This window comes from Eschrichtius robustus, chromosome 1 (assembly GCF_028021215.1).
Source record: "Eschrichtius robustus isolate mEscRob2 chromosome 1, mEscRob2.pri, whole genome shotgun sequence".
In the NCBI taxonomy this organism is placed as follows: domain Eukaryota; kingdom Metazoa; phylum Chordata; class Mammalia; order Artiodactyla; family Eschrichtiidae; genus Eschrichtius; species Eschrichtius robustus.
The window spans coordinates 95,514,829-95,534,301 of record NC_090824.1 but is presented as its reverse complement, the minus strand read 5'-3'; the positions used below and the strand labels follow the sequence as shown (position 1 = coordinate 95,534,301).

The following is a 19,473-nucleotide window of genomic DNA, read 5'->3' as shown; positions in this document are numbered from 1 at the left end:
TGTTATTGTTTGTTCTTTTTTTTTTTTTAAATAAAAATAATAAATGCTCACCACAATACATCCAGAAGATACTGTAAAGAATAAACAGGGAAATGATTTCAAGGATTTTGACAACATTTTCCCCCTCTGTCCTTTCTGGGCATCTGTTTCTTGGACAATGGGAAATTCTATTCAGCAGAAAGTGGTATTTTAATAAGGTTTGGGGAGGGACCCAGCTGTTTACCAATCTTTTTAAAGGCATTAGCCTTTCTTGTTCTTCCTGCACATAGAGGCTTTTCAAACCTTTGCTTTTTCTGTGCTCATTAAACATAATTTTAGATCTGAGACATGATGAGATTCTATATCAATTTAAGTCATATTTTGGAATAATGACTTCAGCTGAGTTAATTTCTCTTTGTTGGTTGTTAAACTAGATGAATGAAGCCTTCATGACAAATTTGCTTCTCCCTCTGCTCACCAATCATTCAGACAAATTAATATGTTTTAGGTTCCACAGTTTCCCCAACTTCCCTTGTTCCTTCCCCCTCACTTACCTCCCCCCAGCTGCCACTCACAGTTTCCCTCTTGGCCTTGTCCTTGTCCTCCACACACTCCAGGACCACAACAGAGGCTTTTCCTAAGCTGAAGCCCAGGCATGAAATGCATTCCTAGTGCTAACTAATCAAAGTCTCTCCATCTCCCCACCAGGAAATCTTACACAATTGATTGGAAGATGCATAATGGCGGTGGTAATCTTTCCCTGGTGACGCAATTCATACAACTGCCTGTTCTCTCCCCACCACGGTGAGTGTAACCACATAATGAATGCCTGTATGACTCCCTTTCCTCCCACACGAATTGTTCCTTGCTGAGTTCGAATCAGTCAATAACCAATCTGTTGCGGAGTCAGAAGTTTCGTTATACATGATGTTCTAAAAATGGAAGCAGTATCAACAAACATTATTATTTTCTGAGGTTCGAACCTGGAAATTGTTCATCAGCCCATACTGACATGGTTCATGTCGACATCTTGAGAAGTCGTAGCCTAACCCACAGGCTGCTGAACCATTGCAGTTCATCCCAGAAATGACGGTGTCATTCATGCTCCCGGTGGCATCTCGGACCACACAGGCCCCTGGGAAAACAACGAAGCCTTGTCATTTCTTTACATGAAGGGTTCTGCTCCCTTAAGGTTTTTCTTCTGAAAACACACTTAGTTTACTTTGACCTATCCTGTCTTCATTGTCAACACTTCCTCTGACTGGTACCTGGAAGTTCGCATCCTCTGAGGCCTGGGAGTGACCCCTATCTCTAAGAGGTTGCCGCTTCCACTGCCTTGGGTCGTTTAAGTCCTAGCTTTTTGCCTGCCTCTGGAAGACACTCGGGATTGAGACTCCCTTCCTTTCAGCAGTGCTTTGCACATAATATTGATTCAATTCAAATTTCTGGGTTAGTGCTACTGATTGGGAGTTTTTCAGATAGAAGAATTTATTTTCTCATCTGTGAGAGAACCAAGGGATGACATTACTGAATTCTAGTGATTAGGAGAACTGAGCTCTTATTTTCAACTAATGATTTTCCTTGCCTAACTTTTTTAAACCATTATAATTTTACTTATACAATTTTAATGGTTTAAATGATACAGAAAATACTTTGAGATAAAATATTAAGAGTTCCTAGGTAATATTCATGGTCAAATAATATCCTATCAAATACTTATCTCAGTCTATCCTATTATTTTTATACATTTGGGTATTTCTGTTATTTTCCATTACAAACAATCCTATGAACATCTTTGCACATAAAATCTTTCTTCTGTAATTCGAAGCATTTCTCTAGGATAGATTCCCTAAAATGAGTTATGAACTTTTTAAAGATTCTTGATATATATTTTAATCACTGACTGTTATTATTAATTTTTCTAACTGTAATCTCTGCCATTATGTATTTGATAGGATTATTGAAAGGTATGAATATAGGTGTGAGATATATATATATATATCTATATATATATATCTATATATATATATATATATAGATATATATATATATATAAGCTTTTCTGAACTCCCTGAAGGATAAATACTTTGCAAACTAAATGCCAGTCAATGAAACTGTTCATTTGGCTTTTCAGTCTCCAGGCAGGGTGAGTTCTCATTCCTTGCTAATTATTTTAAGAGACGTCCCAGCAACAGATACTAATGGGAACCCTCAATTATAGTCATGGAATTCCTGCTCTTTGAATCTGGGAAAGACTTAAAGCTTGTAGAATCTTTTAGTTGAAAGAGCCATTTAAAATAATCAGTGCAGGAATCCTTTTTATATAGCCCTGAGAAGTGGCCTGCCAGCCTCTGCTTAAGTACTTTAAAGTATGGATGTTGGTTACCAAGCAAAACGATCCATTTCAGATTTTACCTTTTTGCATTGTTCATTTATGTTGAGCTGACTTTTTAAAATCATGTGTTTTAACTTCTGCATAGTAGAACTCCCCAAATTCCTATGAAGCCAAGCCATGAACCATTATTTGCTCTAATGACAGGCCAGGGACCCCATGACTATCCTTTTCTTACCCTGGAAAAAGTATAGAAACACAGATTTTTCTACCCATAAGAAGCAAAAAAGGAAGAATCTCTGAAGTCAGGTCTATTCCTTTACTCATTTCTTCCTCCTTACTTTGTGTGAGAAAGAAAAACCATTTGGGAAATCTAGGTGATTTCAATGTCATTGAAAAATGTTTCCATTTCCTAAAGCACTGGAATGAAATCTCTTTGCATGTAACTAAACTTGGAAATGTCACAACAATACAATTAACAACATTATCCAATTTCTTGAAATAAGAGACAGTGAGAGAAGAAAGAACCTAAGTTAATTGTTTTGTTTTTTTCTAAAGAATCCAACTCCAGATATATGTACTTTCTCAATTTCCTTTATAGTAAGCAGAGGACAATTAGGATGTGCCCTTTTAGATGGCCATCTGGGCTTCCATAGTGGTCCAGCCTGGAGCTGTATTCCTGAGTGTGCACAGAAAAGTTTTCTTCTCTGAATGTTCCGCATTCCTCCCTCTCCAATAATGGCATAAGCTTGAGGTGACCCCCAACCAGGAGGAGGTGTGGCTGCAGGCAGCACGTGGAACAAAAGTCAGCTTAAGAACGGCAGGCGTGACAGTCTCTAGGTCCATCCACCTCACTACAAATAACTCAATTTTGTTTCTTTTTATGGCTGAGTAATAAGACTGTCATACAGAGTGAAGTAAGTCATAGAGAGAAAAACAAATACCGTATGCTAACACATATATATGGAATCTTAAAAAAAAGAAAAAGGTTCTGAAGAACCTAGGGGCAGGACAGGAGTAAAGATGAAGACGTTGAGAATGGACTTAAGGACACGGGGAGGGAGAAGGGTAAGCTGGGAAGAAGTGAGAGAGTGGCATGGACATATGTACACTACCAAATGTAAAATAGATAGCTAGTGGGAAGCAGCCGCATAGCACAGGGAGATCAGCTCGGTGCTTTGTGAACACCTAGAGGGGTGGGATAGGGAGGGTGGGAGGGAGACGCAAGAGGGAGGGGATATGGGGATATATGTATATGTATAGCTGATTCACTTTGTTATACAGCAGAGACTAACACACCATTGTAAAGCAGTTATACTCCAATAAAAATGTTAAAAAAAAATAAAAAATAAAATAAATTTTAAAAAAAGAACAGCAGGCAAATCCACATATTTTATGCTCACTGAGCAATGTGGGGGCTGGCTGCCCACACTGCTGGCAGCTGGGTCTGGTCTGATTGCCGGCCAATTGGTGACAGTGGCATTTCCATATTAGGGACAGCAGTGCAAGGAGGAGACACAGTCATCAATTCTGTATCTTGTGTACTTTCCTAAGGCTTTCGTCATTGTTGTTTTGTTTTTTGGGCTTCTTTTCTCTTACTCTGTTCCTCACCTGCCTCCTAAAGGCAAGCGGGGAGGGTGCTGGAAATGGTGGCTTCCTTGGCAGTGGAAATATCACCTAGAGCAGCGAAATGGGATCCTTTCTGTGTTCGGGTAGAATGACAATCTGATTACCTCTACTCTATCCCTGACCCAGAGACACCTGTGTTACAGCTTAATTGCATTCAAACTCCTAGAGCATCCAAGAAGGGAATTAAAATTGTTACCTATTTAAAAAATTTCAACTTACGTTCCATGGAAAGCCCACTTGACATGAAAAACAACTGGACCCCTTGTAATTCTGGCATTCTGACACCAGAGACACACAACTTACCTACACAAATAGCAACTCCTATGTAGGCGACAGTGGTGATGAAGATGGCCAGCATGGTCCCTCTGGGGATAGCATCTTGGGGATCCTTTGAAAAAATAATGTGGAGGAATGAGGAGATAGAGTGGAATAAGAAACAGACATCACTTGGAGTTAGTTCTGTATTTTGAAAATTTTAGGCTACCCTTCCTGAGGCAAGGTCTAAAGAAAAAATCAAGCAAATGGCAAAGTGGTGAGCTCCAGTTCTTTTTGGACAAAGACAGGGTGTTTAGAGAGAATAAAGAAATCTGTATAACTTTGTGCTGAACAGAAGAGATTTATAACTGTCCAGGAGGGAGTTTTTATAGAAAAGTGGACTAGTTAGTTCACCACTGCCTTCCCCTCCCCTTTATCTCCTGTGAGTTTCATGCAGATGTATCAGACCTTAAAGTATTAGGGGGGACACACAAACATACCTGGCACATTGACGATATCTGTGCGGGTATTTGTTTTGTACTAAGCTTAGGCTTACTTTAAAAAAAATTACTTTTGACTGAGCAAAAAGATGATCTGCTAAATTCTCCAATCCTTCAAATCTCCCATTTGGAATCTAGTTCAGGAATAACTACAATGGGAGATATTAATTTCCATAAGCAGGCATAAAGAAAGAGTCAAATTTAAGCTTATACCAGAAAATGGGCTTTTCTCTTGCCCATAAATATATATAAATTCACTGAGCTGAGCTCACATCATATATAATATACCACTTTATATCCTACTTTGGGGGCTAAATCATATAATAATCAATTTCCAAGCAGCATAACTTCTAAATAATAGAATTCAACTTAACAGGGATTATTAAATAGAGATTTCAGTGTATTCATTGCTTATAAAAGACAGTGCTGGCATATAGTAGGAGTCAATAAATACCGAATTGAAGAAAGCACAATCTCAGTAGACATCAGTTCCCCCACCAGAGGACATGAGACTTATCGATACAAGTGAGCAATCAATGCAGTCAAAGTCTGAGTTTTGTGTTTTGTTAACTTAAATCTGCTGATCAAATCCATCAGAAAAATCAACTCATGGTGAATGCAGATGCAACCTGACAGCTGGAAATGTTAACTAAACCAAGCAAATCTGCCCCTTACAGGGGAGTAAGCCAGCCCTATGGAGCCACTCTGTAATTACTCATTCCTTCCCATCCTTGTAGGAATATCTCCACACATGGTTTGTTCTGATACAGACATATCCAACCTCTTCATTCCAAACTACTGCCTCCAAAAGAGAACGTGGCATGTGTGTGTAACTGAGTAGCACATAGAGGGAAGAAGAAGGCAACCGTGGCTGAAAGCGACCCCACTCAATCTCATTCATGGTATGTTCAAATTTTATTTTATTGATTAAGGATTTCTTGGGATCTGAGTGAAATGTGAAGAATTGATATAAGTGGGAAGAAAGGAAATATATATAAGGAAAAGAGGTATGAAGATGGACAGCAGTCTTATACCTAAAACACAAAAACTTAGTTTATATTTAGAACTATCTGCTACAAGCTCTAAATTTACTTATTTAGGACTTACATGAGGGTCAAACTTGACCTGATATAAATCGGGATGCCAATATCTTAATGTCTGGTCATATACTCACGTTGTCTGCTCTGGATACATTTCCCCTAGACAGGGCTCAGGACGTAGATTCTTAGTTTTCACTCTAAATGTTAATTTTCGTCCCTCAAGCAGTAACCCAAAAGCTCACCTTCCTTCACCTTTCTTTATTAAATATTTTATTTTTTTCCTTAGGACAGAATGCAGTCTACTAGCTTGCTGCTGGTTGAGTGTCAACCATATCCTAATCTTACATCTCTGAAACTGCATCTTAACTGTCCTGATTAGACCTGGGTACCTCCCAAATCTTCTCCCAGGCACATATTTACAGATCATCAATACTGTGTTAACAAATAGAAGGTTCAGGATGGGAGCCTTGTAGCATCCCCTTGTGCTAATGCTTGTTAACTGTCACTGGCAGCCTGAAGAGCCATCTTGAGAAGGATTCTGAGGCTATGAGCAGAGGTAGAGTCTTGCATATCCCCATAGTGTAGAAACAATACATGTTTCCTAAATTGAACTGAATCTATTATGTTCTAGTTTCACTCTCAGAAAGAAATATTATCTGTAAGTTCTGAAGTTTCCTTGCCACTTCCCAACACGTGGTCACCTCTCAGTCCTTAACATGCTTGACCACTCTGGCTTTTGATCATGTTAATTACTACTTCTCATAGCATTCTTCTCTCTTGACTTTCTCTCTCTTGGGTTCACCTACCTCTTAGCTCTTTCTTTTTCTTCTCTGTGGACTCCTTTTCTACCATTTATATTTTGAATATCCCCTGGGCACTACCTTGGTCTGCTTCTCTCCTCCTTCTTACCCAGACCTGGACGGACTCATCCATGCCATGGCTTCCAGTCCTGGCCTAGTTTCTTTCCAGAGCTCCAGACTCGTACATGTAGCTGCCCATTAGACATCTCACCTCTGATGTCCTTCTGCCATTTCAATCCCAATGGCCAAATCTGAGCCTCTATTCACCATGGAATCAATTCACTAGGTTACTAGTCAGCATGAAAAGAATACAGTAGAATAGAACTGATGTGAAAATATCGGAAGACATCATTTGTAATAAAGTATTGAACTGTTTGGAGAAATTTTTGCATGTAGGCACTTGGTTGTGATATATAATGTTTTCTTACAGCAGATAATAGTAAAAAAAAAAAAAAGCATCCTTTCCATTTCCTCTCCTAACTCTAACAAAAGCTGACCACTTTGATCCATTTTCCCTGCCATGGCCTTAATTCAGGCTCATGTCATCTCTTATCCAGACTACTGTGATATCCTCTAACTGATCTTCTGCCTCTGGTCTCCCTACCTATCAACCCCCACCCTCTAATCCATCCCTCACAAGCTGCTAGCAAACGCTTTAAAATGAGTATCTAATCATGGTACTCTCTGATCTAACTTCCTTGGTGTCTCTAGCTAGTTGTGGGATAATATCCAAACTCCACTGTCCATAGTTTAAAGGATTTCTGAGTTCTACATAACAGTATACAGTAGTGTATGTGCTAAAAGTTAAACTTAATTGTAAAATCACCCAAGTATTTTTAAAAAGAAAAAATGCAACTTTTTACAACAATACTATGACCACATGTGCCCTAAAAATCATGATAGGACATCTTTACATGTAAACTCATTTTCTTTACAATGTAAACTCAAAATCAGAGGTTTCTCAGTACAGATTGATAGATAAATAAAATTCTTTACTAATACAGCAATCCTAAATCAAGTTAGCACTTATCTTGGGAGAAAGGAATTCTAAGCCTTGCCTTTTTTTTAGATTGGGATATCCTCTAGTTCTTTGCTTACTTCCAGAGTGCCTAGGACACACAGAAGTTCCTTTATAAATATGTTTATTAATATATTGATGAAAAGATTTTACTTGCATACCCCACTCCACACATAAAATAATTTCCATCAGCAGCATCTTTCTCTGAGCATTTTTACAGTCCTTGTTTTCTGTTCCAAACGTCCCTCCCTTCTTTGTCCTATTGATGAACTCCTATTCATCACTTCAAATCTGGATTGAATGTCCCCTCCTCTGAAAGACTTCCCTTACTTCTCTGGGGACAGGCAGTTACTGTTTCATATTTCCCTTGCACAAGATTTTGTTCTTGTTTTTTTATGACTCATATAGAGTTAATCTGTCTCTCTCTTAGACCATGAGCTCCTTGAGAGAAGGATCAAGCAAGCTCTTCTTCGCTTCTCTTGTGCCTGGTGTAAGTAATAAGGGTTGGTTGAGCTGAACTGACTACTAAGCATCTAATAATAAAAACTTGTTTCTGAGGAGTCTAAAGAAAGCACAATATTCTTTAATTTAAATGTGGTCTTACAGTTTACAGAAATGTAAATCAGTGACCTCTGATACTTTTCCAAATTTGAGAAACCAGAAGCTCAACGTCCAGAGCTAAATTTTGCTAAGCAGTACTACTTACAACTTGAATCATTTTGAACAAGTTACTTAACTTTTCTGAGCCGCAGCATACTCTTTTTTTATGCCATATCTCTGCTCAAGAATTCACCATGGAGAGACCTTCAAGATGGCAGAGGAGTAAGACATGGAGATCACCTTCCTCCCCATAAATACATCAGAAATACATCTACACGTGGAACTGCTCCTACAGAACACCTACTGAATGCTGGCAGAAGACCTCAGACCTCCCAAAAGGCAAGAAACTCCCCACGTACCTGGGTAGGGCAAAAGAAAAAACAGAGACAAAAGAATAGGGACCGAACCTGCACCTCAGGGAGGGAGCTGTGAAGGAGGAAAAGTTTCCACACACTAGGAAGCCCCTTCACTGGGGGAGACGAGGTGGGGAAGGTGGGGTGGGAGGGAAGCTTCGGAGCCACGGAGGAGAGCACAGCAACAGGGGTGCAGAGGAGAGATTCCCGCACAGAGGATCAGTGCCGACCATCACTCACCAGGCTGAGAGGCATGTCTGCTCCCCCGCCGGGGCAGGTGGGGGCTGGGAGCTGAGGCTCGGGCTTCGGAGGTCAGATCCCAGGGAGAGGACTGGGGTTGGCTGCGTGAACACAGCCTGAAGGGGGCTAGTGTGCCACAGCTAGCCAGGAGGGAGTCCGAGAAAAAGTCTGGAACTGCCGAAGAGGCAAGACACTTGCCTCAGCTATCAGCACAGACCCCAGAGAAGGGCATGAAACGCTAAGGCTGCTGCTGCAGCCACCAAGAGGTCTGTGTGCAAGCACAGGTCACTCTCCACACCTCCCCTCCCGGGAGCCTGTGCAGCCCGCCACTGCCAGGGTCCCGTGATTCAGGGACAACATCCCCGGGAGAACACACGGCATTCCTCACAATGCTGCAATGTCATGCCAGCCTCTGCTGCCTCAGGCTCGCCCGGCATTCCATACCCACCCCCGGTCTGAGTGAGCCAGAGCCCCCTAATCAGCTGCTCCTTTAACCCCGTCCTGTCTGGGTGAAGAACAGAAGCTCTCAGGCAACCTACACGCAGAGGCAGGGCCAAATCCAAAGCTGAACCCCAGGAGCTGTGCAAACAAAGAAGAGAAAGGGAAATCTCTCCCTGCAGCCTCAGGAGCAGTGGATTAAATCTCCACAATGAACTTGATGTACCCTGCATCTGTGGAATACCTGAATAGACAATGAATCATCCCAAAATTGAGGCAGTGGACATTGGGAGCAACTGTACATGTGGGGTTTGCTTTCCGCACCTAATTTGTTTCTGGTTTTATGTTTATCTTAGTGTAGTATTTAGAGCTTATTATCATTGGTAGATTTGTTTATTGATTTGGTTGCTCCCTCCCCCCTTTTTTTAATATATATATAGATATATATATATATATTTCCTTTTTCTCTTTTTGTGAGTGTGCATGTGTATGCTTCTTTGTGTGAGTTTGTCTGTATAGCTTTGCTTTTACCACTTTTTCTAGGGTTCTGTCTGTCCGTTTTTGTTTTTTTTTTATTACTTTAATTTTTTTTATTTTTAATTTTTAAAATTTTTATTTCAATAACTTTATTTTCCTTCCTTTCTGTCTTCCTTCCTTGCTCCCTTCCTTCCTTCCTTCCTTCTTTCCTTCTTTCTTTCTTTCTTCCTTCCTTCCTTCTCTCTTTCCTTCTTTCTTTCCTTTCTTTCTTTCTCTCTTTATTTTTCTTTCTCTTTCTCTCTTTCTCTCTTTCTTTCTTTCTCTCTTTATTTTTCTTTCTTTCTTTCTCTCTTTCTTTCTCTCTTTCTTCTCTCTCTCTCTTTCTTTTTCTTTCTTTCTCTTTCTCTCTTTCTTTCTCTCTCTTTCTCTCTTTCTCTTTTTCTCTCTTTCTCTCTCTTTCTCTCTTTCTCTCTCTCTCTCTTTCTTTCTTTCTTTCTTTCTTTCTCTCTCCCTTATCTTCTGGGCTGTGTGGCTGACAGGGTCTTGGTGCTCCGGCCGGGTGTCAAGCCTGTGCCTCTGAGGTGGGAGAGCCAAGTTCAGGACATTGGTCCACCAGAGACCTCCCAGCCCCACGTAATATCAATCGGCGAGAGCTCTCCCAGAGATCTCGGTCTCAATGCTAAAACCCAGTTCCACTCAATGACCAGCAAGCTCCAGTGCTGGACACCCTGTGCCAAACAACTAGCAAGACAGGAACACAACCCCACACATTAACAGAGAGGCTGCCTAAAATCATAATAAGGTCACAGACACCCCAAAACACACCACCGGGCGTGGTCCTGCCTACCAGAAAGACAAGATCCAGCCTCATCCACCAGAACACAGGCACCAGTCCCCTCCACCAGGAAGCCTACACAACACACTGAAGCAACCTTAGCTACTGCGGGCGGACACCAAAAACAACGGGAACTATGAACATGCAGCCTGCAAAAAGGAGACCCCAAACACAGTAAGTTAAGCAAAATGAGAAGACAGAGAAACACACAGCAGATGAAGGAGCAAGGTAAAAACCCACCAGACCAAACAAATGAAGAGGAAATAGGCAGTCTACCTGAAAAAGAATTCAGAGTAATGATAGTAAAGATGATCCAAAATCTTGGAAATGGAATGGAAAAAATACAAGAAACATTTAACAAGGACCTAGAAGAACTAAAGAGCAAACAGACAATGATAAACAACACAATAACTGAAATTAACAATTCTCTAGAAGGAATTAAGAGCAGAATAACTGAGGCAGAAGAACGGATAAGTGACCTGCAAGATAAAATAGTGGAAATAACTACCGCAGAGCAGAATAAAGAAGAAAGAATAAAAAGAATTGAGGACAGTCTCAGAGACTTCTGGGACAACATTAAACACACCAACATTCGAATTATAGGGGTCCCAGAAGAAGAAGAGAAAAAGAAAGGGACTGAGAAAATATTTGAAGAGATTATAGTTGAAAACGTCCCTAATGTGGGAAAGGAAAGGGTTAATCAAGTCCAGGAAGTGCAGAACGTGCCATACAGGATAAATGCAAAGAGAAACACACGAAGACACATATTAATCAAACTATCAAAAAATAAATACAAAGAAAAAATATTAAAAGCAGAAAGGGAAAAACAACAACTAACATACAAGGGAATCCCCATAAGGTTAACAGTTGATCTTTCAGCAGAAACTCTGCAAGCCAGAAGGGAGTGGCAGGACATATTTAAAGTGATGAAAGGGAAAATCCTACAACCAAGATTACTCTACCCAGCAAGGATCTCATTCAGATTCAACAGAGAAACTGAAACCTTTACAGACAAGCAAAAGCTAAGAGAATTCAGCACCACCAAACCAGCTTTACAACAAATGCTAAAGGAACTTCTCTAGGCAGGAAACACAAGAGAAGGAAAAGACCTACAATAACAAACCCAAAACAATTAAGAAAATGGTAATAGGAACATACATATCGATAATTACCTTACATGTAAATGGATTAAATGCTCCAACAAAAAGACATAGACGGGCTGAATGGATACAAAAGCAAGACCCATATATATGCTGTCTATAAGAGACCCACTTGAGACCTAGGGACACATACAGACTGAAAGTGAGGGGATGGAAAAAGATATTCCATGCAAATGGAAATCAAAAGAAAGCTGGAGTAGCAATTCTCATATCAGACAAAATAGACTTTAAAATAAATACTATTACAAGAGACAAAGACGGACACAACATAATGATCAAGGGATCAATCCAAGTAGAAGATATAACAATTGTAAATATTTATGCATCCAACGTAGGAGCACCTCAATACATAAGACAAATGCTAACAGCCATAAAAGGGGAAATAGAGAGTAACACAGCCATAGTAGGGGACTTTAACACCCCGCTTGCACCAATGGACAGATCATCCAAAATGAAAATAAATAAGGAAACACACGCTTTAAATGATACATTAAACAAGATGGACTTAATTGATATTTATAGGACATTTCATCCAAAAACAACAGAATACACGTTCTTCTCAAGTGCTCATGGAACATTCTCCAGGTTAGATCATATCTTGGGTCACATATCAAGCCTGGGTAAATTTAAGAAAATTGAAATCATATCAAGTATCTTTTCTGACCGCAACGCTCTGAGACTAGATATCAATTACAGGAAAAAATCTGTAAAAAATACAAGCACATGGAGGCTACACAATACGCTACTAAATAACCAAGAGATCACTGAAGAAGTCAAAGAGGAAATCAAAAAATACCTAGAAACAAATGACAATGAAAACATGATATGACCCAAAACCTATGGGATGCAGCAAAAGCAGTTCCAAGAGTGGTTTATACCAATACAATCCTACCTCAAGAAACAAGAAACATCTCAAATAAACAACCTAAACTTACACCTAAAGCAATTAGAGAAAGAAAAACAAAAAAACCCCAAAGTTAGCAGAAGGAAAGAAATCATAAAGATCAGATCAGAAATAAATGAAAAAGAAATGAAGGAAACGATAGCAAAGATCAATAAAACTAAAAGCTGGTTCTTTGAGAAGATAAACAAAATTGATAAACCATTAGCCAGACTCATCAAGAGAAAAAGGGAGAAGACTCGAATCAATAGAATTAGAAATGAAAAAGGAGAAGTAACAACTGACACTGCAGAAATACAGAGGATCATGAGAAATTACTACAAGCAACTCTATGCCAATAAAATGGACAACCTGGAAGAAATGGACAAATTCTTAGAAAAGCACAACCTTCTGAGACTGAACCAGGAAGAAGTAGAATACATAAACAAACCAATCACAACCACTGAAATTGAGACTGTGATTAAAAATCTTCCAACAAACAAAAGCCCAGGACCAGATGGCTTCACAGGTGAATTCTATCAAATATTTAGAGAAGAACTAACACCTATCCTTCTCAAACTCTTCCAAAATATAGCAGATGGAAGAACACTCCCAAGCTCATTCTATGAGGCCACCATCACCCTGATACCAAAACCAGACAAAGATTTCGCAAAGAAAGAAAACTGCAGGCCAATATCACTGATGAACATAGATGCAAAAATCCTCAACAAAATACTAGCAAACAGAATCCAACAGCACATTAAAAGGATCATACACCATGATCAAGTGGGGTTTATCCCAGGAATGCAAGGATTCTTCAATATATGCAAATCAATCAGTGTGAAGGAGAAAAACCACATGATCATCTCAATAGATGCAGAAAAAGCTTTCGACAAAATTCAACACCCATTTATGATAGAAACCCTCCAGAAAGTAGGCATAGAGGGAATTTACCTCAACATAATAAAGGCCATATGTGACAAACCCACAGCCAGCATCGTTCTCAATGCTGGAAAACTGAAAACGTTTCCTCTAAGATCAGGAACAAGACAAAGTTGCCCACTCTCACCACTATTATTCAACATAGTTTTGGAAGATTTAACCACAGCAATCAGAGAAGAAAAAGAAATAAAAGGAATCCAAATCAGAAAAGAAGAAGTAAAGCTGTCACTGTTTGCAGATGACATGATACTATACATAGAGAATCCTAAAGATGCTATCAGAAAACTACTAGAGCTAATCAATGAATTTGGTAAAGTAGCTGGATACAAAATTAATGCACAGAAATCTCTTGCATTCCTATACACTAATGATGAAAAATCTGAAAGAGAAATTAAGGAAACACTCCCATTTACCACTGTAACAAAAAGAATAAAATACCTAGGAATAAACCTACCTAAGGAGAAAAAAGACGTGTATGCAGAAAACTATAAGACACTGATGAAAGAAATTAAAGATGATACCAACAGATGGAGAGATATACCATGTTCTTGGATTGGAAGAATCAACATTGTGAAAATGACTATACCACCCAAAGCAATCTACAGATTCAGTGCAATCATTATCAAACCACCAATGGCATTCTTCACAGAACTAGAACAAAAAATTTCACAATTTGTCTGGAAACCAGACGACCCCGAATAGCCAAAGTAGTCTTGAGAAAGAGAAATGGAGCTGGAGGAATCAGGCTTCTGGACTTCAGACTCTTATAAAGCTACAGTCATCAAGACAGTATGGTCCTGGCACAAAAACAGAAATATAGATCAATGGAACAGGATAGAAAGCCCAGAGATAAACCCACACACATATGGTCACCTTATCTTTGATAAAGGAGGCAAGAGTATACAATGGAGAAAAGACAGCCTCTTCAGTAAGTGGTGCTGGGAAAACTGGACAGCTACGTGGAAAAGAATGAAAGTAGAATACTCCCTAACACCATACACAAAAATAAACTCAAAATGGATTAAAGATCTAAATGTAAGGCAAGGCGCTATAAAACTCTTAGAGGAAAACATAGGCAGAACAGTCTATGACATAAATCACAGCAAGATCCTTTTTGACCCATCTCCTAGAGAAATGGAAATAGAAACAAAAATAAACAAATGGGACCTAATGAAACTGAAAAGCTTTTGCACAGCAAAGGAAACCATAAACAAGATGAAAAGACAACCCTCAGAACGGGAGAAAATATTTGCAAATGAAGCAACTGAAAAAGGATTGATCTCCAAAATTTACAAGCAGCTCATGAAGCGCAATATCAAAAAAACAAACAACCCAATCCAAAAATGGGCAGAAGACCTAAATAGACATTTCTCCAAAGAAGATATACAGATTGCCAACAAACACATGAAAGGATGCTCAACATCACTAATCATTAGAGAAATGCAAATCAAAGCTACAATGAGGTATCACCTCATACCAGTCAGAATGGCCATCATCAAAAAATCTACAAACAATAACTGCTGGAGAGTGTGTGGAGAAAAGGGAACCCTCTTGCACTGTTGGTGGGAATGTAAACTGATACAGCCACTATGGAGAACAGTATGGAGGTTCCCTAAAAAACTAAAAATAGAACTACCATACAACCCATCAATCCCACTACTGGGCATATACCCTGAGAAAACCATAACTCAAAAAGAGTCACGTACCACAATGTTCATTGCAGCTCTATTTACAATAGCCAGGACATGGAAGCAATATAAGTGTCCATCAACAGGTGAATGGATGAAGAGGATGTGGCATATATATACAATGGAATATTACCCAGCCATAAAAAGAAATGAAATTGAGTTATTTGTAGTGAGGTGGATGAACCTAGAGTCTGTCATACAGAGTGAAGTTAAGTCAGAAAGAGAAAAACAAATACTGTATGCTAACACATATATATATGGAATCTAAAAAGAGAAAATAATAATAATGGTTCTGAAGAACCTAGGGGCAGGACAAGAATAAAGACGCAGACGTAGCGAATGGACCTGAGGACACGGGGAGGGGGAAGGGTAAGCTGGGACAAAGTGAGAGAGGCATGGACATATATACACTACCAAATGTAGAATAGATAGCTAGTAGGAAGCAGCCGCATAGCCCAGGGAGATCAGCTCGGTGCTTTGTGACCACCTAGAGGGGAGGGATAGGGAGGGTGGGAGGGAGACGAAAGAGAGAGGAGATATGGGGATATATGCATATGTATAGCTGATTCACTTTGTTATACAGCAGAAACTAACACACCATTGTAAAGCAATTATATTCCAATAAAGATGTTAAAAAAAACAGAATTTACCATGGCACTGCAGTCCTTAATATAACAAATCTAAATGCCTTTATTCATTCACTCAATAAATATTTTCTGAAGCTTTCCTATCTCCAAGGACATAGCAGTGAACAAATCCAAAGGCAAAGTCCCCACTTTCATGGAATTATATTCTAGGGTAAGCCTCTCTCGCTCAGGTCCCTTCCACAGCCTTTCTCCTTACCTTATAAGGTTACCCAGCCCGTCAAGACTTCTCCAGGTGAATCGTGAGAGACTCCTTACTGTCCCACGGTTTTCCCATTCCTATCTGTTCTTTTGTTTTTTCTGCCTGGAAAACCCTTATATTTCCTGACCTGTTGTCAGTATCCAGCCTTTGCTTTTAGTTCCTGCTCAAAAGTTACTTTGTTGAGAAAATCATCCCTAATGTAATTATTTCTTCATTATTTTTATTTCATAATGAACTTGAACAATGCATTCAGTTTTCATTTATACCTATCTCCTCATGACTCTTGCAAATATTTCTTGTCTTCCAAAGTTGATTATAAACTTATTGAGGTAAAACCTGTGTCTTCTACTTTTTTTCACGTGTGGTAGAGACTATTTATTGTCCCGTAATATACATTTTCACCTTCCTCCTTTTAATACTAGAACCCCCTAAAATTTTATCTGGTGACATAGTTGTCCAAGTAGAGATTACATTTCCCAGTCTTCTTTGCAACGAGTTAAGGTCACAGAGACTAAATTCCGGTCAATGGAATGTCAACAGAAGTGATTGTTTGCCCTCTATTTCCTATCCCCCTTCCTATGGACTGGAATGTGATCTTGGAAGTGATCAGTCATCTTGGACCTTGAAGATGAGGGCAAACCCCAAGGGAATGGTAATACAAGAGAGGTCATCTGGGTTTTCTGGGCTACCTTTTGGAGCAGACCTTTCTTATTCCGGTAGATGGCCTATGGCCTTGAATTTTTACGCACTAGGAAAACAAACTTCTGTCTTAATTAGGTCACTGTTCCTGGCCTTTTATAAAACATTGAAACTAATATCCTAACTAATACAATGCTCCTTACACTACTTAACATAGAATATTATGAGTAGACTGCTAAATAAATACCTATCAAGTGAGTGCATGTACCTCTGAATTTAATGACATAAGTATTCAGTAATAAAGTGATTTGGTTTTGGTTTTGTTTTTTCTTGAATATTCAGTTCATTATGTGTTTAAAAGAGAAGGGGTGGTTCTGATATATTTTTTAAATAAATTTATTTATTTATTTTTGGCTGCATTGGGTCTTTGTTACTGTGCGAGGGCTTTCTCTAGTTGCAGCGAGCGGGGGGCTACTCTTCATTGCGGCGCGCAGGCTTCTCATTGCGGTGGCTTCTCTTGTTGCTGAGCACAGGCTCTAGGCACATGGGCTTCAGTAGTTGTGGCATGTGGGCTCAGTAGTTGTGGCTCATGGGCTCTAGAGCGAAGGCTCAGTACTTGTGGCGCACAGGCTTAGTTGCTCCGTGGCATGTGGATCTCCCGGACCAGGGGTCGAACCCATGTCCCCTACATTGGCAGGAGGATTCTTAACCACTGTGCCACCAGGGAAGCCCGGTTCTGATATTTTTTTTCACTGAAGTATATTCATTTTGTTGGAAATATGACACACTGTCAGTATACTCTGTCCTTCTGATATCACTGAATAAGACTTTTGGAAGAACTATCTGGAATAGGATAGTTTGGCAGTAAAATGTGTCATTAAAGTGAGAAGTTTTAAATAAATAGGAAACCTTGCAGAAATCTTACAGTTTTGAAATCTATAGAGAAACATGGTCACTGCTGATGTCTGTAGCTCCTTGTCCTGTCCAAGTGCACCATTACCTCGCAGGATTACAAAGCAGAGGAAACAACATACCTCCAAATCTCCCGAGATATTGGCACCAGCAAGAATCCCAGTTGCTGCTGGGAAAAAAATGGCAAAGACAGAGAAGAAGCCTTCACCTTTTGTGAAGCTTGGCCCAAAGTTTTCTGCAAATATTGATGCTGCAACACAAATAATGAGAAAATTATCATGTAGACTTTCTTCACAGGTAGGAGATAAAGTTACATTTGGCTTCTGTAGCCCTAAATGCAAAGTGTTCCTATAATCTAAATGGAATGAGCTTGAAGATACTGGTGTACTCCTGATGAACCTCATGTGAATATTTGCCAAGAGTCAAAATACATGTCAGAAGGTTTTAGATCGCTAGGACATACCCTGAAAAATCAATAATTTTCATGCAAACAGAGACCCATGCTGTCTAACTTCTTTGAATCTAGAAGATTGAAAAGAAGGAAATGGAAAATTCTCTCATGACCCTACTGGCATACTCACAAATATACCACACAACATTGCCCCACACACATACAGCTACATTCTCACATATATATGCACCTTAATCAGCACACTGCTTTTCTATGCCTTTTTAAAAAAAATTATAGGAGAAACTTGTGGGTGAGGCTATCTTACAGTTTTTTTTACTAATGTTCTAACCTCCCTGCCCCTGTCTCTAGAGTTGGATCTTAGATCCTTATACCAAATTCTCATGTATAGGAGACTATATATATATATTCTCTCTTTATATATAATATATATATATATGAAGAGCGAGAGAGAGGAGCTTTGGTCAGAAAATAATAATATCCCACAGGTTGTCACCAAATTATTTAAATGAAAAGGAAACAGGGACTTCCCTGGTGGCACAGTGGTTAAGAATCCGCCTGCCAATGCAGAGGACACGGGTTTGAGCCCTGGTCTGGGAAGATCCCACATGCCGCAGAGCAGCTAAGCCCGTGTACCACGAGCACTACCGAGCCCTGTGCTCTAGAGCCCACGAGCCACAACTACTGAGCCCACAGGCCGCAACTACTGAAGGCCGTGCGCTCTAGGGCCTGTGCTCAGCAACAAGAGAAGCCACCACAGTGATAAGCCTGCGCACTGCAATGAAGAGTAGCTCCTGCTTGCTGCAACTAGAGAAAGCCCGCGTGCAGCAACAATGACCCAATGCAGCCAAAAAATAATTAATTTTTAAAAAAAGAAAAAAATTAAAATATAGAAAAGGAACAATGTAGAAGAAAAACAGAAAGAAAAACAAAGAAAGAAAAGGAAGGAAGAAAAATATGAACAAAAGAATCTAGGATGATGCAAAAATAAGGAAAGAAAATTTAAAACATAAAAATTACAGCAGGAGCTGGAAGAAGGGAAAAGAATCAAAAGGAAAAGGATTTGCAAAGCAAACAAGACAATTCTACAAAGAAAAAGAATCAGGAAGAAAGAAGTGATGTGATATAAAAAGGGAACAAATACTGACAACTGAGTAAATAATGAAGGGAAATGTAAAAAACCCTCAGCAGTGGATTCTTGAGTAAGCTAGAGTGGAAAGATAGGAAAGGGTGGATAGGCAGAGTAGAATAGAAGAGAGAAGTCAAAATTTATGCCCAGTGCCATGCCATTATCACAGATGCTATATCTACAATCTTTTATGCTTGAAAACCTGACAGTGATGCTCAACTAGGTAATGCTATAAGAAAGCAAGGGACAAAATTCTAGCAGGAAGAAAAAAATGACTGTGTTTGACTTCAGTGCTCTCAGTGGTTGGACACATTGTCTGAGCTATGCTCTCTTTCTTGTACACGCACTCTACTTCTACTATTTGACAGAGAC

At 39.5% G+C, this 19,473-nt stretch overlaps 1 protein-coding gene and 1 long non-coding RNA gene across 5 annotated transcripts in view; one reads left to right on the top strand and one right to left on the bottom strand.

Moving 5' to 3' along the window:
• LOC137769351 (uncharacterized) overlaps window positions 1-19,473 on the top strand; it is a 141,837-nt gene that overhangs the window by 77,019 nt on the left and 45,345 nt on the right. For all 3 annotated transcript variants that reach the window (XR_011074954.1, XR_011074955.1, XR_011074949.1), the window contains exons 4-7: window positions 688-783; window positions 5,433-5,597; window positions 7,984-8,043; window positions 8,340-8,492. This is a non-coding gene — a long non-coding RNA (uncharacterized lncRNA). The remainder of the gene's footprint in view (window positions 1-687; window positions 784-5,432; window positions 5,598-7,983; window positions 8,044-8,339; window positions 8,493-19,473) is intronic.
• The window catches only part of SLC12A1 (solute carrier family 12 member 1), a 92,506-nt gene that overhangs the window by 49,950 nt on the left and 23,083 nt on the right, over window positions 1-19,473 (bottom strand). For both annotated transcript variants that reach the window (XM_068551082.1, XM_068551073.1), the window contains 3 exons: window positions 17,686-17,813; window positions 4,244-4,328; window positions 963-1,114 (listed from right to left, as the gene is read on the bottom strand). In XM_068551082.1, the coding sequence (XP_068407183.1) occupies window positions 963-1,114; window positions 4,244-4,328; window positions 17,686-17,813 (365 nt within the window). The remainder of the gene's footprint in view (window positions 1-962; window positions 1,115-4,243; window positions 4,329-17,685; window positions 17,814-19,473) is intronic.